This window comes from Cebus imitator, unplaced genomic scaffold, assembly GCF_001604975.1.
Source record: "Cebus imitator isolate Cc_AM_T3 unplaced genomic scaffold, Cebus_imitator-1.0 Scaffold132, whole genome shotgun sequence".
Classification (NCBI taxonomy): domain Eukaryota; kingdom Metazoa; phylum Chordata; class Mammalia; order Primates; family Cebidae; genus Cebus; species Cebus imitator.
The window spans coordinates 3,067,136-3,080,072 of NW_016107447.1; the positions used below are offsets into that span (position 1 = coordinate 3,067,136).

The following is a 12,937-nucleotide window of genomic DNA, read 5'->3' on the forward strand; positions in this document are numbered from 1 at the left end:
AAAAAAAAAAAAAAAAAAAAAAAATCAAGTTGGTTTGAAGGATTAATTAATGATCCACTTAACAAGCATGTTCTACCATAACAGAACATGAACAACAAAACTTCAGCTAAATTGTCTAAAAGTGCAATGGACTTAGTCACTGTAAGCCATTAAAGAAACAATCCTCTTTGGTTTTCTCTTGGTGGAGAAAAATAAATCAGCCACTGCATCCGACAACACCTTGAAAAGAGACTGATTCCTCACACCACACTCAGACATAAAGAGCTGCCTTTTCCCACTGCGATTCTAAATGGGACTAGAAGGAAACTTTGGAAAACTGCATCCCTAAAAGGAGGCAGCTAATTTTTGTTATTTTTGGTAGAGATGGGGTTTCACTATATGTTACCCAGGCTGGTCTCGAACTCCTGACCTCAAGTGATCCACACACCTCAGCCTCCCAAAGTGCAGGGATTAAAGGTGTGAGCCACTGCACCCAGCCTTTTTCATTTGTTTTTTAAAGAGACAGGGTTTCCCTCTATCACCCAAGCTGGAGAGCAGAAGTATGATCAGGGCTTACTGCAGCCTTGAACTCCCGGACTCAGGCCATCCTCTCAACTCAGCCTCCCGAGTAGCTGGGACTACAGGCACACACAACACCCACATAATTTTTTAATTTTTGTAGAGATGGGGTCTCGCTACAGTACCCAGGATAGCCTTGAACTCCTGGACTCAAGCGATCCTCCCACCCTGGTCTTCCCAAGATCTGGGATTATAGGTGTGAGCTACCACGCCCAACCTCCAAGGTGCCCTTTTGGATTTCACAGACCACTAACTCAAGCCTGGTAGAAAGCGGTGGGAACAAAGGAGATTTCACAGAAGTAGAAAACTCGTGTCTGGGGGAAAGGGAGAAAGGAGTATCTCTACTCAGTTGCTATCCAAAGCAATCATAGAAATCTGGACCCAACACTGCCACATCTTCCAACATTTTAAAGAGAAGAAGAAAAAACAGACTTCTTATGTTACATTTTACCCCCATTTTAACAGTTGGCATCTAAGAGAAAACAACCCAGGAGAAATAAAGCATATTCCTGGGCCAGAATTCAGAATTCAGGCGGATTGTTTGCAAGTCTTGGCGATACCAGATCGCAAAACAAACTAAAACTAAACATCCCCAAAATATCGATCTGCTCTATCAAACTGCTGGAAGTCACCAGCTTCTCATCCATTCTGACTGCTGTCTTTTTGCTGAGACCTGAAGAACCGTATCTCAGCAAGAGAGGCAGAGCGGAACAGAAGCCAGATGTCCCCAAGGTAAGCGTTTGCCTCACGGTGAGATTCTGTGTTCAAAGTGAGCAGGCACAGATCAGGGCTACTAGACACAACAGATCTGAGATGGCATCAGGGTCTCCAGGGCTGTCCCAGGACAAATGGCTCCTCTCCCTGGGCCAGCCTCAGCTTTGTCACAGGGAAAAGGGAGAGTGAGTCCCTATCTGGAGAATCAAGAGGCAGGGCCACCAGAAGTTTATCACCAGTTGGTGCTGGTCTCATAACCTCGTCAGCCACCTGCCCCAGTCCCATTTTACCCATGCACTTTTGTCCAGTATCCAGGGCTCTCACTGTTCCCTCCTCCCATGTATTTTCCATGAAATTCCTCGGCAGGGAGGGAAAAGTGTTTCTTTTCTTTTCTTTTCTTTTCTTTTTGAGACAGAGTTTCGCTCTTGTTACCCAGGCTGGAGTGCAATGGCGCGATCTCAGCTCACCGCAACCTCCGCCTCCTGGGTTCAGGCAATTCTCCTGCCTCAGCCTCCTGAGCAGCTGGGATTACAGGCACGTGCCACCATGCCCAGCTAATTTTTTGTAGTTTTAGTAGAGACGGGGTTTCACCATGTTGACCAGGATGGTCTCGATCTCTTGACCTCGTGNTAGTAGAGACGGGGTTTCACCATGTTGACCAGGATGGTCTCGATCTCTTGACCTCGTGATCCACCCGCCTCGGCCTCCCAAAGTGCTGGGATTACAGGCTTGAGCCACCGCGCCCGGCCCCCATCTTTTCTTTAACATAAGCCCACTGCCAGGTACAGTGGCTCACGCCTGTAATCCTAGCACTTTGGGAGGCTGAGGCGGGCACATCACAAGTTCAGGCATTTGAGACCAGCCTGGCCAACATGGCAAAACCCCGTCTCTACTAAAAATACAAAAAAATTAGCTGGGCATGGTGGCAGACACCTGTAATCCCAGCTAGTCAGGAGGCTGAGGCAGGAGAATCAATTGAATCCCAGAGGCAGCGGTTGTAGTGAGCCAAGATTGCACCACTATGCTCCTACCCAGGCGACAGAGCAAGACTCTGTCTCAAAATTAAATATAATATTGGATAACACTGAAAGGTCAAATTGTGAAAAATAAATAAATATAATATAATAATAATAAATAAATAAAATAAGCCCAGGGCCGGCATGGTGGCTCACGCCTATAATCCTAACACTTTGGGAGGCTGAGGTGGGTGGATCACCTGAGGTCAGGAGATCAAGACCAGGGGTGAAACCCTGCCTCTACCAAAAAATGCAAAAATTAGCCAGATGTGGTGGCGCACCCCTGTAATTGCAGCTACTCAGGAGGCTAAGGTGGGAAAATTGCTTGAACAAGCCACTGCCCTCCAGCCTGGGCGACAAAGTAAGATCCCATCTTAAATTAATTAATTAATTAATTAAATAAAACAAACCCAGGAAATATTTCAAGGGAAATTAGACTTGCTTAACCAAATAGAGTCTCTGGGTGGGGACAATATCTAGCTTCACACTATGTTAGTTCCAACACCAAGGTGGCTTTTCTCTAGCTGTGTTATGTGACCCTGGGTGCAGGACTGCTCTAATCTTAAGTTTTTTTATTGATAAAATGGGCATAAAAGCAGCTTCTACAAAAAAGCACTTAAAGCACCAATTGGTGTCCACTTTTTTTTTTTTTTTAACTCTGCAGGCATTTAATAAAATATTTCCTGTATTTTTGCATAACTGTGTATACCTGTGCCTCTATAAAACGAAACCAGGCCAGGTACGGTGGCTTACACCTGTAATTCCAGCACTCTGGGAGGCCAAGACTGATGGATCACTTGAGTCCAGGAGTTCAAGACCAGCCTGGGAAACACAGTGAAACCCCATCTCTACTAAAAATACAAAAAATTAGCCGGGCATAGTGGCACATGCCTATAGTCCCAGCTACTTGGGAGGCTGAGGCAGGAGAATGGCTTGAACCCAGGAGCGAGGAGGTTGCAGTGAGCCGAGATTTTGCCACTGTACACCAGCCTGGGGGACAAAGCAAAAAAGAATGACTGTCAGAACTTCCCTGCCCAAAGCCTACTAAAACATCCCAACACCTCCAAAGTTGTTTCTCCACCACTGTGGAAGGTCCTGAACAACTACCTCCAGGGGATCCCCTCACCAAAACAAGCCCGACAGCGTGGTGCACTCCCTCAGAGCAGATACAGCAGGTGCTAGGAGGGGTAGGAAACTCGTGATCATCAGACCCATGCTGCTTTCTTTTGCACAAACAGAAGGGGGCCAGCTTCCATGACAGCTCTCATCCAGAAGCAAGACCTAAACACACGAAAGTTTTTGGGAAACAGCTGCTGACACAGAGCTGGCCAACTCACATGCTGTTCTTCATGCCCTGTAAGCTGCCCTCAGTGGCTCTCTGGCAAGTGAGAGATGGAGGTCCCTGCAGAGCGGTCACGGCTGAGAGACTAGAGCCATCAACCCTAAGGGTCTGGGAATACTGGGCGCAAGGTGGTAGATACTGTTGTCTACCACCCTGCCTGTGCCCTGAGTGTATCTACTCTTATTATATTACTATATAATCTATAGAGTAAGAATCCCAAATCATCAAGATGGTTCACATTTGCCATACTCTGATGAATAAAATCCGAACCTCTGCCTACCCCTCTCACTCCAGCTCCTGGCGTCCTCTCCTCCCCTGACCCTGTTCAAACCACTGTCCTCCCAGCATTTCCTGAACCCTCTCAGCCTCAGTCCTTCCCCTCTCGAGCCTCTGCTCTTCCTGGTCCCTTGACCCAGATCTTCACACCAGGTCCCCACTATTACCTCCTGATCTGAGATTATCTTGCCTATTAGTTCACCTATGTCCCATCCTTCTTCCCCGCTAGGATGTCAGCCTTCACATGGGCAGGAACATCTGAATCACCAGCCTCCACTACACAGCCTGGCACGCAGCAGGCACCAAATACATATTTCTCTGAATGAAGGAATAAAGGACTTAAAGTCAAGGTGTGATACTTCCTACCAAATCCAGCACCATCTCAATAATTTCTGTTTTGTCTTCTCACAGTGGACTGTTGGGATTCCCAGGAAATGAGTTTGCAAATGACTGGGGAATTCACTCTTTAGGTCGGCAAGATGACTTGCAGAATTTAACAGGGGAAACAAATTTCAGCTTCTGGACCCTCTGTGCGTGTACATCATTTTTAGTGTATGTATTTTAAGTAGTCTCCCCTATACACTAACACGCTTTCTCAAACTGATCAGTAGGGCTTCAAAAGGGTCCTTGCCTTACTTAATTATAACTTGCTAAAAGAGGACTAAGATATTACCTGCTGCTCATCTCTGCCTACCTGTTGTTCTCAAGCACGCAGCGGGCTCCGCTCTACAGGGAACTGCTATTAGCTGAAATAATTCACTCTGCCATGTGTGGAGGGAAAGGGGAGGGCAGGAAGGCTGGGAAGGAGGGCTCACACCTGTCAAAACAGCAACCCCTTATAATTTCCCACTGCAGCTTCAGAGAAAAGGGAATAGGAGAGAACTACTCAGCATGATGATAAGACATTCATTTACTGGCAATCTGGGAAACTACTTCTCATCTTTGGAAGAATGATTTGGAAAGCAATTTGCATGGAGGTTTAATTTACTTCAGAAACCCCCTCCTCCCAAAAACCAAAACAAAAAAAAAAGAACAGCAGCATTTCAAATAGTCACAGAACCCATTCCAATGCTGGTTTCATCAACAGACCCAGTAAAGTAAGATTATTTTCTAGCACACCTGAGAAAACAGTAGCCGACGTGATTATCAAGCTTAACATACCTCAGGAAAATTCATTTCAACAACTGAGAAAACAGTAGCCAACGTGATTATCAAGCTTAACATACCTCAGGAAAATTCATTTCAACAAGATCAATGGCTGGTTATCATGACAATCATGAAAATAATAGCTACAGCCTCCACTTCTTTTCTCATCTAATAACAGTATCAAAGTTCAGTGAAAGCTACATGTTCCAACCCTGTTATTAGCTCCCACCTGTCATGTTGTCCAAAGAATCGGGCATCAACCTGCCCGTCTTTATCCCTCAGAGCTTTTGCAGGCCAGAATGGAAACCCCTTCAGTTTGGCCCAGACCAAAGGATGTGGATTGCTCTAGGAAAAGAAAAACAAGATCCAGAGTTTGTACACATTTGGCAGCAATATACCCACTAAGCTTGGTATGTGAGGATGAAGCAGGATTGTGGAACACAGGCCGTTAGTGGAAAGAGAAGTTTCCAGCAGGGTCGGCCCATGTGGTATTCTCTAAAAGCTGTGCGGCCAAGACACCTGGACAAAACTGCAAATGAAGTTAAATGGTGAAATCAAAAACTGAAAGGCTGGGCAAGGTGGCTCACACCTGTAATCCCAGCACTTTGGGAGGCCGAGGCAGGTGGATCACCTGAGGTCAGGAGTTCGAGACCAGCCTGGCCAACATGGCAAAATCCCATCTCTACTAAAAACAGGAACATGAGCCGGGCATGGTGGTGTGTGCCTGTAGTCCCAACTATTTGAGAGGCTGAGGCAGAAGAATCACTTGAACCCAGGAGGCAGAGGTTACAGTGAGCTGAGATCATGCCACTGCATTCCAGCCTGGGCAACAAGAGCGAAACTCCATCTAAAAAAAAAAAAAAAAAAAAAAAAAAAAAAAAAAAAAAAAGATCATGACAAAATCAGGGTTGGATCCTGGCTGTGCCATTATTACTTGTGCAGCATTGAGCAAAAGATTTCACCTTTCTATGCAACATGCACAGAGATAATGACACCAATACCGTCTGTTACCTTTGGATTCAATGTGCATCATGCCTTGGATCTAATAAGAGGCAATATTTTGCTACCTTTATTCTTTATTGAAAGCTATGGAGAGCCTTCGCTATTCCAGTGTTAATCTCCAAAGGCACAAAGAGATGTAAAGTATGTTTTCTCAACTTTCCTTGCCTCATCCTGCCCCTGAATCCACTCCAACCCACCACCCCCAACACACACACAAGTGCACCCCAACAATGTACTTCTCTCTGCAGAACCTCAGCTTGGAAAAGGCAGATCCATGGGGAAACTAGGGTGACTTTACTTCCCCCAAGAAGCATGTTTTAGAGGGACTATGGAGTTAATCCAGGGAAGTATTTTCAAACCTCTTAAAATAGAACCAACATGATTTGTAAATCACACACTGATTTAAGCTCATCTTAGGATTTGTACAGCTTTGCTGCCCTCCCCATCTCTGATGAGCTCCCTTTTACGCTGCATCTTGCAGTCTGCCCAGGCTAATCAACCCAGGAAACCATGATGCTATCTCTGGCGCATGAACTTTCAGCCTAAGAGGTTTATCCTACCTGGATTACTTTTTCTCTGCCATAACTTTTTCAGCAAAAATTAATCTTGAAACTCCATCCAAAGTTTCATCTAATAAGCCACCTGGAAAAAGCTGTCTTGGGGTAGTCATCCATGGCACAGAGTTCAGTAAATGAAATAAGCAAAGTAAATCCAACTTACACAAGGCTCACAAAACCAGTTATCTCGTTTTTGGCAAGCAGCTAGATAACATTCTGGACATACTTCGATTTCATTCATCTGTAAAGCAAAAATACATTAGAATGTGTCACCCCAGGGGTGGATATCTTGTGGACCTCAATCGATGCTTGATGATTTTGAAGGTTAAGATTTTTTAAATTCCCACAGAGGGAATACCTTGGAGGTGAATCCAACCGCGCTATGCATCACTCCCAATGCTTCTACCCAGTCCAAGCCACCATCCTTTCTCTCTGGACCAATGCAACAGCTAGCTCCCCGTGTCACCCACTTTCGCTCTTACCCCCATTATGGACATTACCTGTAAAGCAGCCACAGCCACCTTTTTCTTTTTTCTCTCCAGAGTCTCACTACTGCCCAGGCTGGACTGCAGTGACCCTATCTCAGCTGACTGCAACTTTCAATTCCCAGGTTCAAGGGATTCTCGTGCCTCAGCCTCCCAAGTAGCTAAGATTACAGGCATGTACTACCACACCCAGCTAATTTTTGTACTTGGAGACAGGGTTTTACCATGTTGGCCAAGCTGGTCTGAAACTTCTGGTCTCAAGTGATCCATCCGCCTCAGCCTCTCCCAAACTGTTGGGATTACAGGTATGAGCCACCACACCCAACCGAGAGGTACGTATTATAGACATAAATCTGATCCATGCCAACCAAGAACCACCTATTATAGACATAAATCTAATCTTGTCCTTCTCCTGCTTAAAAGCCCCTAGTGACTTCCAATTATACCCAGTAGTTCTCTGTCAGAGCACTTTAACCCTTCCCTCTACCCCTGGAGATCATGTGGCAATGTCTGGAGACATTTTTTTTTTTTCCTTTTTTTGAGACGGATTCTCACTCTGTCGCCCAGGCAGGAATGCAATGGTACGATATCGGCTCACTGCAACCTCCACCTCCCAGGTTCAAGTGATTGTCCTGCCTCAGCCTCCTGAGTAGCTGAGATTACAGGCACCCACCAATAAGCCTAGCTAATTTTTGTGATTTTAGTAGAGACGGGGTTTCACCATGTTGGCCAGGCTGGTCTCCAACTCCTGACCTCAGGTGATCCACCCGCCTCAGCCTTCCAAAGTGCTGGGATTACAGGCATGAGCCACCACACCCAGCCTGGAGACACTTTTGATTGTCACAAATGGGCCAAAGGAGGTATGGGGGACTACTGGAATCTAAGAGGTACACGACAGTCCCTGCAACAAAGAATTCTCCAGCCCTAAGTGTGAGCAGTATCAAGCTGAGAAACTAACAATGAAGTCTAATGACCTGACAGGCTCCTCGAACGCCACATGCGATCTGGCCTCAGCCCACCTGTCTGGGCTCACCCCGCTGCAGCTCTGCTCCCAATCCCTTCTAGCCACTCTGGCCTGCTCTGCTTGCCAAGCTCAATTCTACATCCAGAGTAGCTAATGCATACCATGTTGCCCTATTTCATCTCCACTGACAACCATCTGAAAATTCAGTTAATTTATTTATTGTCCTTTTTTCTCATAAAAAAGTACACTCAGCCAGGCTCGGTGGCTCATGTCTGTAATCCCAGCAGTTTGGGAGGCGGAGGCAGGCTGATCACGAGGTCAGGAGATTGAGAGCATCCTGGCCAACATGGTGAAACCCCATCTTAAAAAAAAAAAAGAAAGTATACTCCCCTAGAGTAACATTGCAGCTTACAGCCAAAGACCCCAGAAGCTCCTTTCTAGGATCTCAATTCAGACTCCACCATTTATTAGCTCTGTGACTTTGGGGTAAGCTGCCTCTCTTGTCGGAGTCCCCACTTGCTCATCTATTGAAAAGAAAGGAAAGCAGCACCCACCACAAAGGGCTGTTACAAGACATTAAATGAGATAAATGTAAAGTGCTTCAAGTGACAAAGTAATCAATAGCGCACATTAACATTTATTGAAGGCTTACAGTGTGCTGGTATCATTCTAAGAATTCTGTAGGTATTAACTTACTTATTCCTTACACTCCATGAGATAAAGAAAATGAGGCCCCAAGAAGTTGAGTAACCTGCCCAAAGTCCTACAGCGGCAAAGTGGCATGGTCAGGATTTGAACCCAGGCAGTCAGGCTCCAAAGCCCATGCAGGTCCCCTACACTGTAATTTGCTATTCCTTTCTACCACTATCAGCCTTATTCTTTAACACCTATCATCATGCAAGGTGCTACATATGTAACAGGTGTTCAATAATTATAAGACTAACAGACGTCACAGGTCAGCGAATAAATAAGTGAATGAATGCACGAACAAATGCATGGATGGTAGAATGCATTTCCTGCTTCTGGCCCGGTCTACTTCTGGGCTATTCCAAGGGAACATATCCAAAACAGCCCATCAGGACTTGTCGTCAAGGAAATGCAAAGTAAAATCACAGTAAGATGCCTACTGTCTTTACAAATCTCATTGTTGTGGGGGGCGGGGGACATAGAGTTTTGTAATTACAACTCCCGATATTGGAAAGGACATCACCTCATTGTAACTGGAACATCTGACATGTTCACAGCCTCAGAGTAACTTTACTTCTAAAAATTAAACTAAGGAAATCATCAAATGTGCAATGATATTCATCACTTTGTTACTTAAAATGCTGATAAAACTGGGTACTACCCTTAATGACAAGGAGTAAAAATGAATGTCCATGAGTTGTATGTAATACTAAACAGTCATGAAAAATTCTGTTCTTCCTACAAGTTTAATTACCTAGGAAACAGAGAAAATACATAAAATAAACTAAGTGAAAAAGCAGGTTATAAAACTCTCTATCTATAAATATACAGACATAAGGCAGGCACGGTGGCTAAGTCCTATAATCCCAGCACCTTGGGAGGCCAGGGCAGAAGAACTGCTTGAGCCCAGGAGTTTGAGACCAGCCTGGGCAACATGGCAAAACCCCATTTCTTTAAAAAAAAAAAAAAAAAATTAGCCAGGCTAATTAGCTGGGTGTGATGGTGCATGCCTTTAATCTCTGCTGCCCAGGAGGCTGAGGTGGGAAGAACACCTGAGACTGGGAGGAGGGGCTGCAATGAGCCATGATCACACCACTACACTCCAGCCCAGATGACAGATGGAGACCCCGCCGCAAAAAATACATAGATAACTATATCTATGTATAGATATAAATTTACATAGACATTATCATTTTTTTTTCTTGAAAATATTCTCACTCTGTTGTTACCCAGTCTGGAGTGTAGTGGTGCCATCTTGGCTCACTGCAACCTCTACCTCCCAGGTTTCAAGTAATTCTTCTGCCTCAGCCTCTTGGTTTATCTGATTACAGGCATGTTCCACCACATCCAGCTAATTTTTGTATTTTTAGTGGAGACGGGGTTTCGCCATGTTGGCCAGGCTTGTCTGGAACTCCTGGACTCAAGTGATCTGCCTGCCTCAGGTTCCCAAAGTGCTGGGATTACATATGTGAGCCACCACACCCAGCCAGGTATCTATAGATCTATCTATCTGGATCTATCTATCTATAGATCTGTATCTATCCATCCAGATAGACAGCCAGATAGATCTATATCTATATATCTAAAAAGATATACGTGGATGGGTCTCAATGCTTCTGAACAGTTTCTCTTTATGAATGAATGAGACCACACTGACAAGGGTGAAGGCCATTACATCTCAGTTTTTTCTTCTCACAATGGGATCTAATACAGAAAGCCTCCCTCATGCCATTTTGGCTGCCAGTCTGTCCCACAACCACTAGAGCCTCACGGCTCACATACCTAAGAGGTCCATTCCATCCACACCATCACAACTATGGGCATTTGCAAGAAAACAGATTCTCCTGGACACCTGGGCTACCCTCCCAGAAGCAGTCAAGGCCATTATCCCAAATCCTCTTCTGCAAGAGAACCAAAAGGGACCTGACACAAAAGGGACTGGTCTCTGAGGCCAAGGTCAGACATGATGAATTCCATGTAACACCAGACGGTGAGGCCAAGGTCAGAAATAATGAATTCTATCTACGTAACCGGGAAAAGACAGGAGGCCCAGTGCTTACTCATGACTCAAAGGTAAAAAACAAGAAATATTTTCTGGGGCCCCTCTTTGTTGCTTTTCCTTTCTCAAAGACTAGGTGTGCTGCCTCAACAAATTCCAAAATCACCTCTGCTACCTAATAGGGTTTTCTGCAAATGGAAACTTTAGCTACTCCATCCCCCGCCTCTGGGTGCATCTAAAACAGGACAGTAGAAACACATACCTCATGTTCACAGATTTTGATGACTACTTTCGCTATTTGCGTCAATTTGTGATTTCCTAAGGGAATAAGAAAACAGGATTAATTCTAATGGAAATACTGTAACACTGGGCTTGGGGACTTGACTTCCACGAACAATGTGTTTAACTTGCTTTTCCCACAAGATTAAGCTTTTAAAGGCTAACACCAGAGGTTCCTGGCTTCTAACATAATGATTCACATTATGTGTGTGATTCCTCCCATCAATGTCAACGACTCTTTGGCACCTTGCTGTCATCTTCTCTGCAAATGAGCAATTTATGTGGGTTTCCCTAGAGATCATGGATTAATATTCTTAAAATGCTTTGACATTCTAAAGGCTCTAATTAATGAAAAAAGTCCTTATTCTACCCACTGTCCCAGATGCCAATCCAAGAACGGTACAAGAGAAAGATGACATTTTCTTGAGTAGCTCTGGTGTGGCTGGTGCTGCAAAACACATTTTCTTCTTGGGCTGGGCGTGGTGACTCACGCCTATAATCCCAACACTTTGGGAGGCCGAGGTGGGACAATCACTTGAGCCCAGGAGTTCAAGAACAGCCAGGGCAACATAGCAAGACCCCCATCTCTATAAACACACAGACATACGCACGCGCACACACACACATGCACGCGCTCATACACACACACTTTCTTCTCAGCCCCTCAAGAACCCATCTTAGGAAGCAAGAATAAAATATGTCTACTTAATGAATGAGTAAGCCAAGGTTCAGGAGTCATCACTTACATTACTTAGCTAATAGAATAAGCATCTAGCCCCAGGTCTAACTCTTCACTAAACCAGAGGACAAAGATGGTCCAAAAGTAACATTTTCTTTGAAGCTCATGGTATTTTTGGACACTGTAAATTTGTTGACAGGAAGATTTCACACACACAAACACACACAATATACCTAGATTTCTGGTATGCCTTGAAAACTGAGAAGATCTGCTAACTATAACCAATGGAGCACTGGAGCTGCCAACAGCAACCTTTCCAGGCCAGGTAGGAGTTCCCTGTTCCCCACGATCCACAGCACATCACCTGACTTGCATGCAGCCTTCTTGGCTTGCGCTCATGTTGTTATGCTTCCACCTGACCTCATCCTATATAATTTGATACGCTGGGCCTTTCGATATATTTGAGTTTATCATCTTTACACAAATTATTTATTTATTTATTTATTTATTTATTTATTTGAGGCAGAGTCTCGTTCTGTCACCCAGGCTGGCGTGCAGGGGCACAGATCTCAGCTCACTGCAATCTCTGCCTCCCGGATTGAAGTGATTCTCATACCTCAGCCTCCCAAATAGCTGAGATTACAGGCGTGCGCCACTACACCCAGCTGATTTTTGTATTTTTAGTAGAGACGGGTTTTCACCACGTTGGCCAGGCTGGTCTCCTACCCCTGACCTCAAGTGATCTGCCCACCTCAGCTTCCAAAAGTGCTGGGATTACAGGCGTGAGCCACACACCTGCCCCACAAATTCTTAATGCCTATGGACCTCTCCTTTCCCCCTCCTTGCACTCTCAGCCTTGCTATAGTTAATAATGCAGTATGTGGGCTTAAAGCAGATATATACCCATTCATATATCTTTCCTTAAACACTAGCAAACAGGCTGGCATGGTGGCTCACGCCTATAATCCCAGCACTTTGAGAGGCCAAGGTGGGCAGATCACTTGAGGTCAGAAGTTTGAGACCAGCCTGCTCAACATAGTGAAACCCTGTCTCTACTAAAAATACAAATATTAGCCAGGTATGGTGGCACACGCATGTAATCCCAGCTACTCGGGAGGCTGAGGAATGAGAATCGCTTCAACCCAGGAGGCAGAGGCTGCAGTGAGCTAAGATCACACTATTGTACTCCAGCCCGAGCAACCGAGTGAAACTCTGTCTCAAGAAAAAAAAAAA

At 45.0% G+C, this 12,937-nt stretch overlaps 1 protein-coding gene across 35 annotated transcripts in view; it reads right to left on the reverse strand.

The window, feature by feature from the left end:
• The window catches only part of ZMYND8 (zinc finger MYND-type containing 8), a 148,618-nt gene that overhangs the window by 64,035 nt on the left and 71,646 nt on the right, over positions 1-12,937 (reverse strand). For all 35 annotated transcript variants that reach the window (XM_017541340.2, XM_017541357.2, XM_017541352.1 and 32 more), the window contains 3 exons: positions 11,009-11,064; positions 6,775-6,852; positions 5,282-5,397 (listed from right to left, as the gene is read on the reverse strand). In XM_017541340.2, coding sequence (XP_017396829.1) covers positions 5,282-5,397; positions 6,775-6,852; positions 11,009-11,064 — 250 coding nt within the window. The remainder of the gene's footprint in view (positions 1-5,281; positions 5,398-6,774; positions 6,853-11,008; positions 11,065-12,937) is intronic.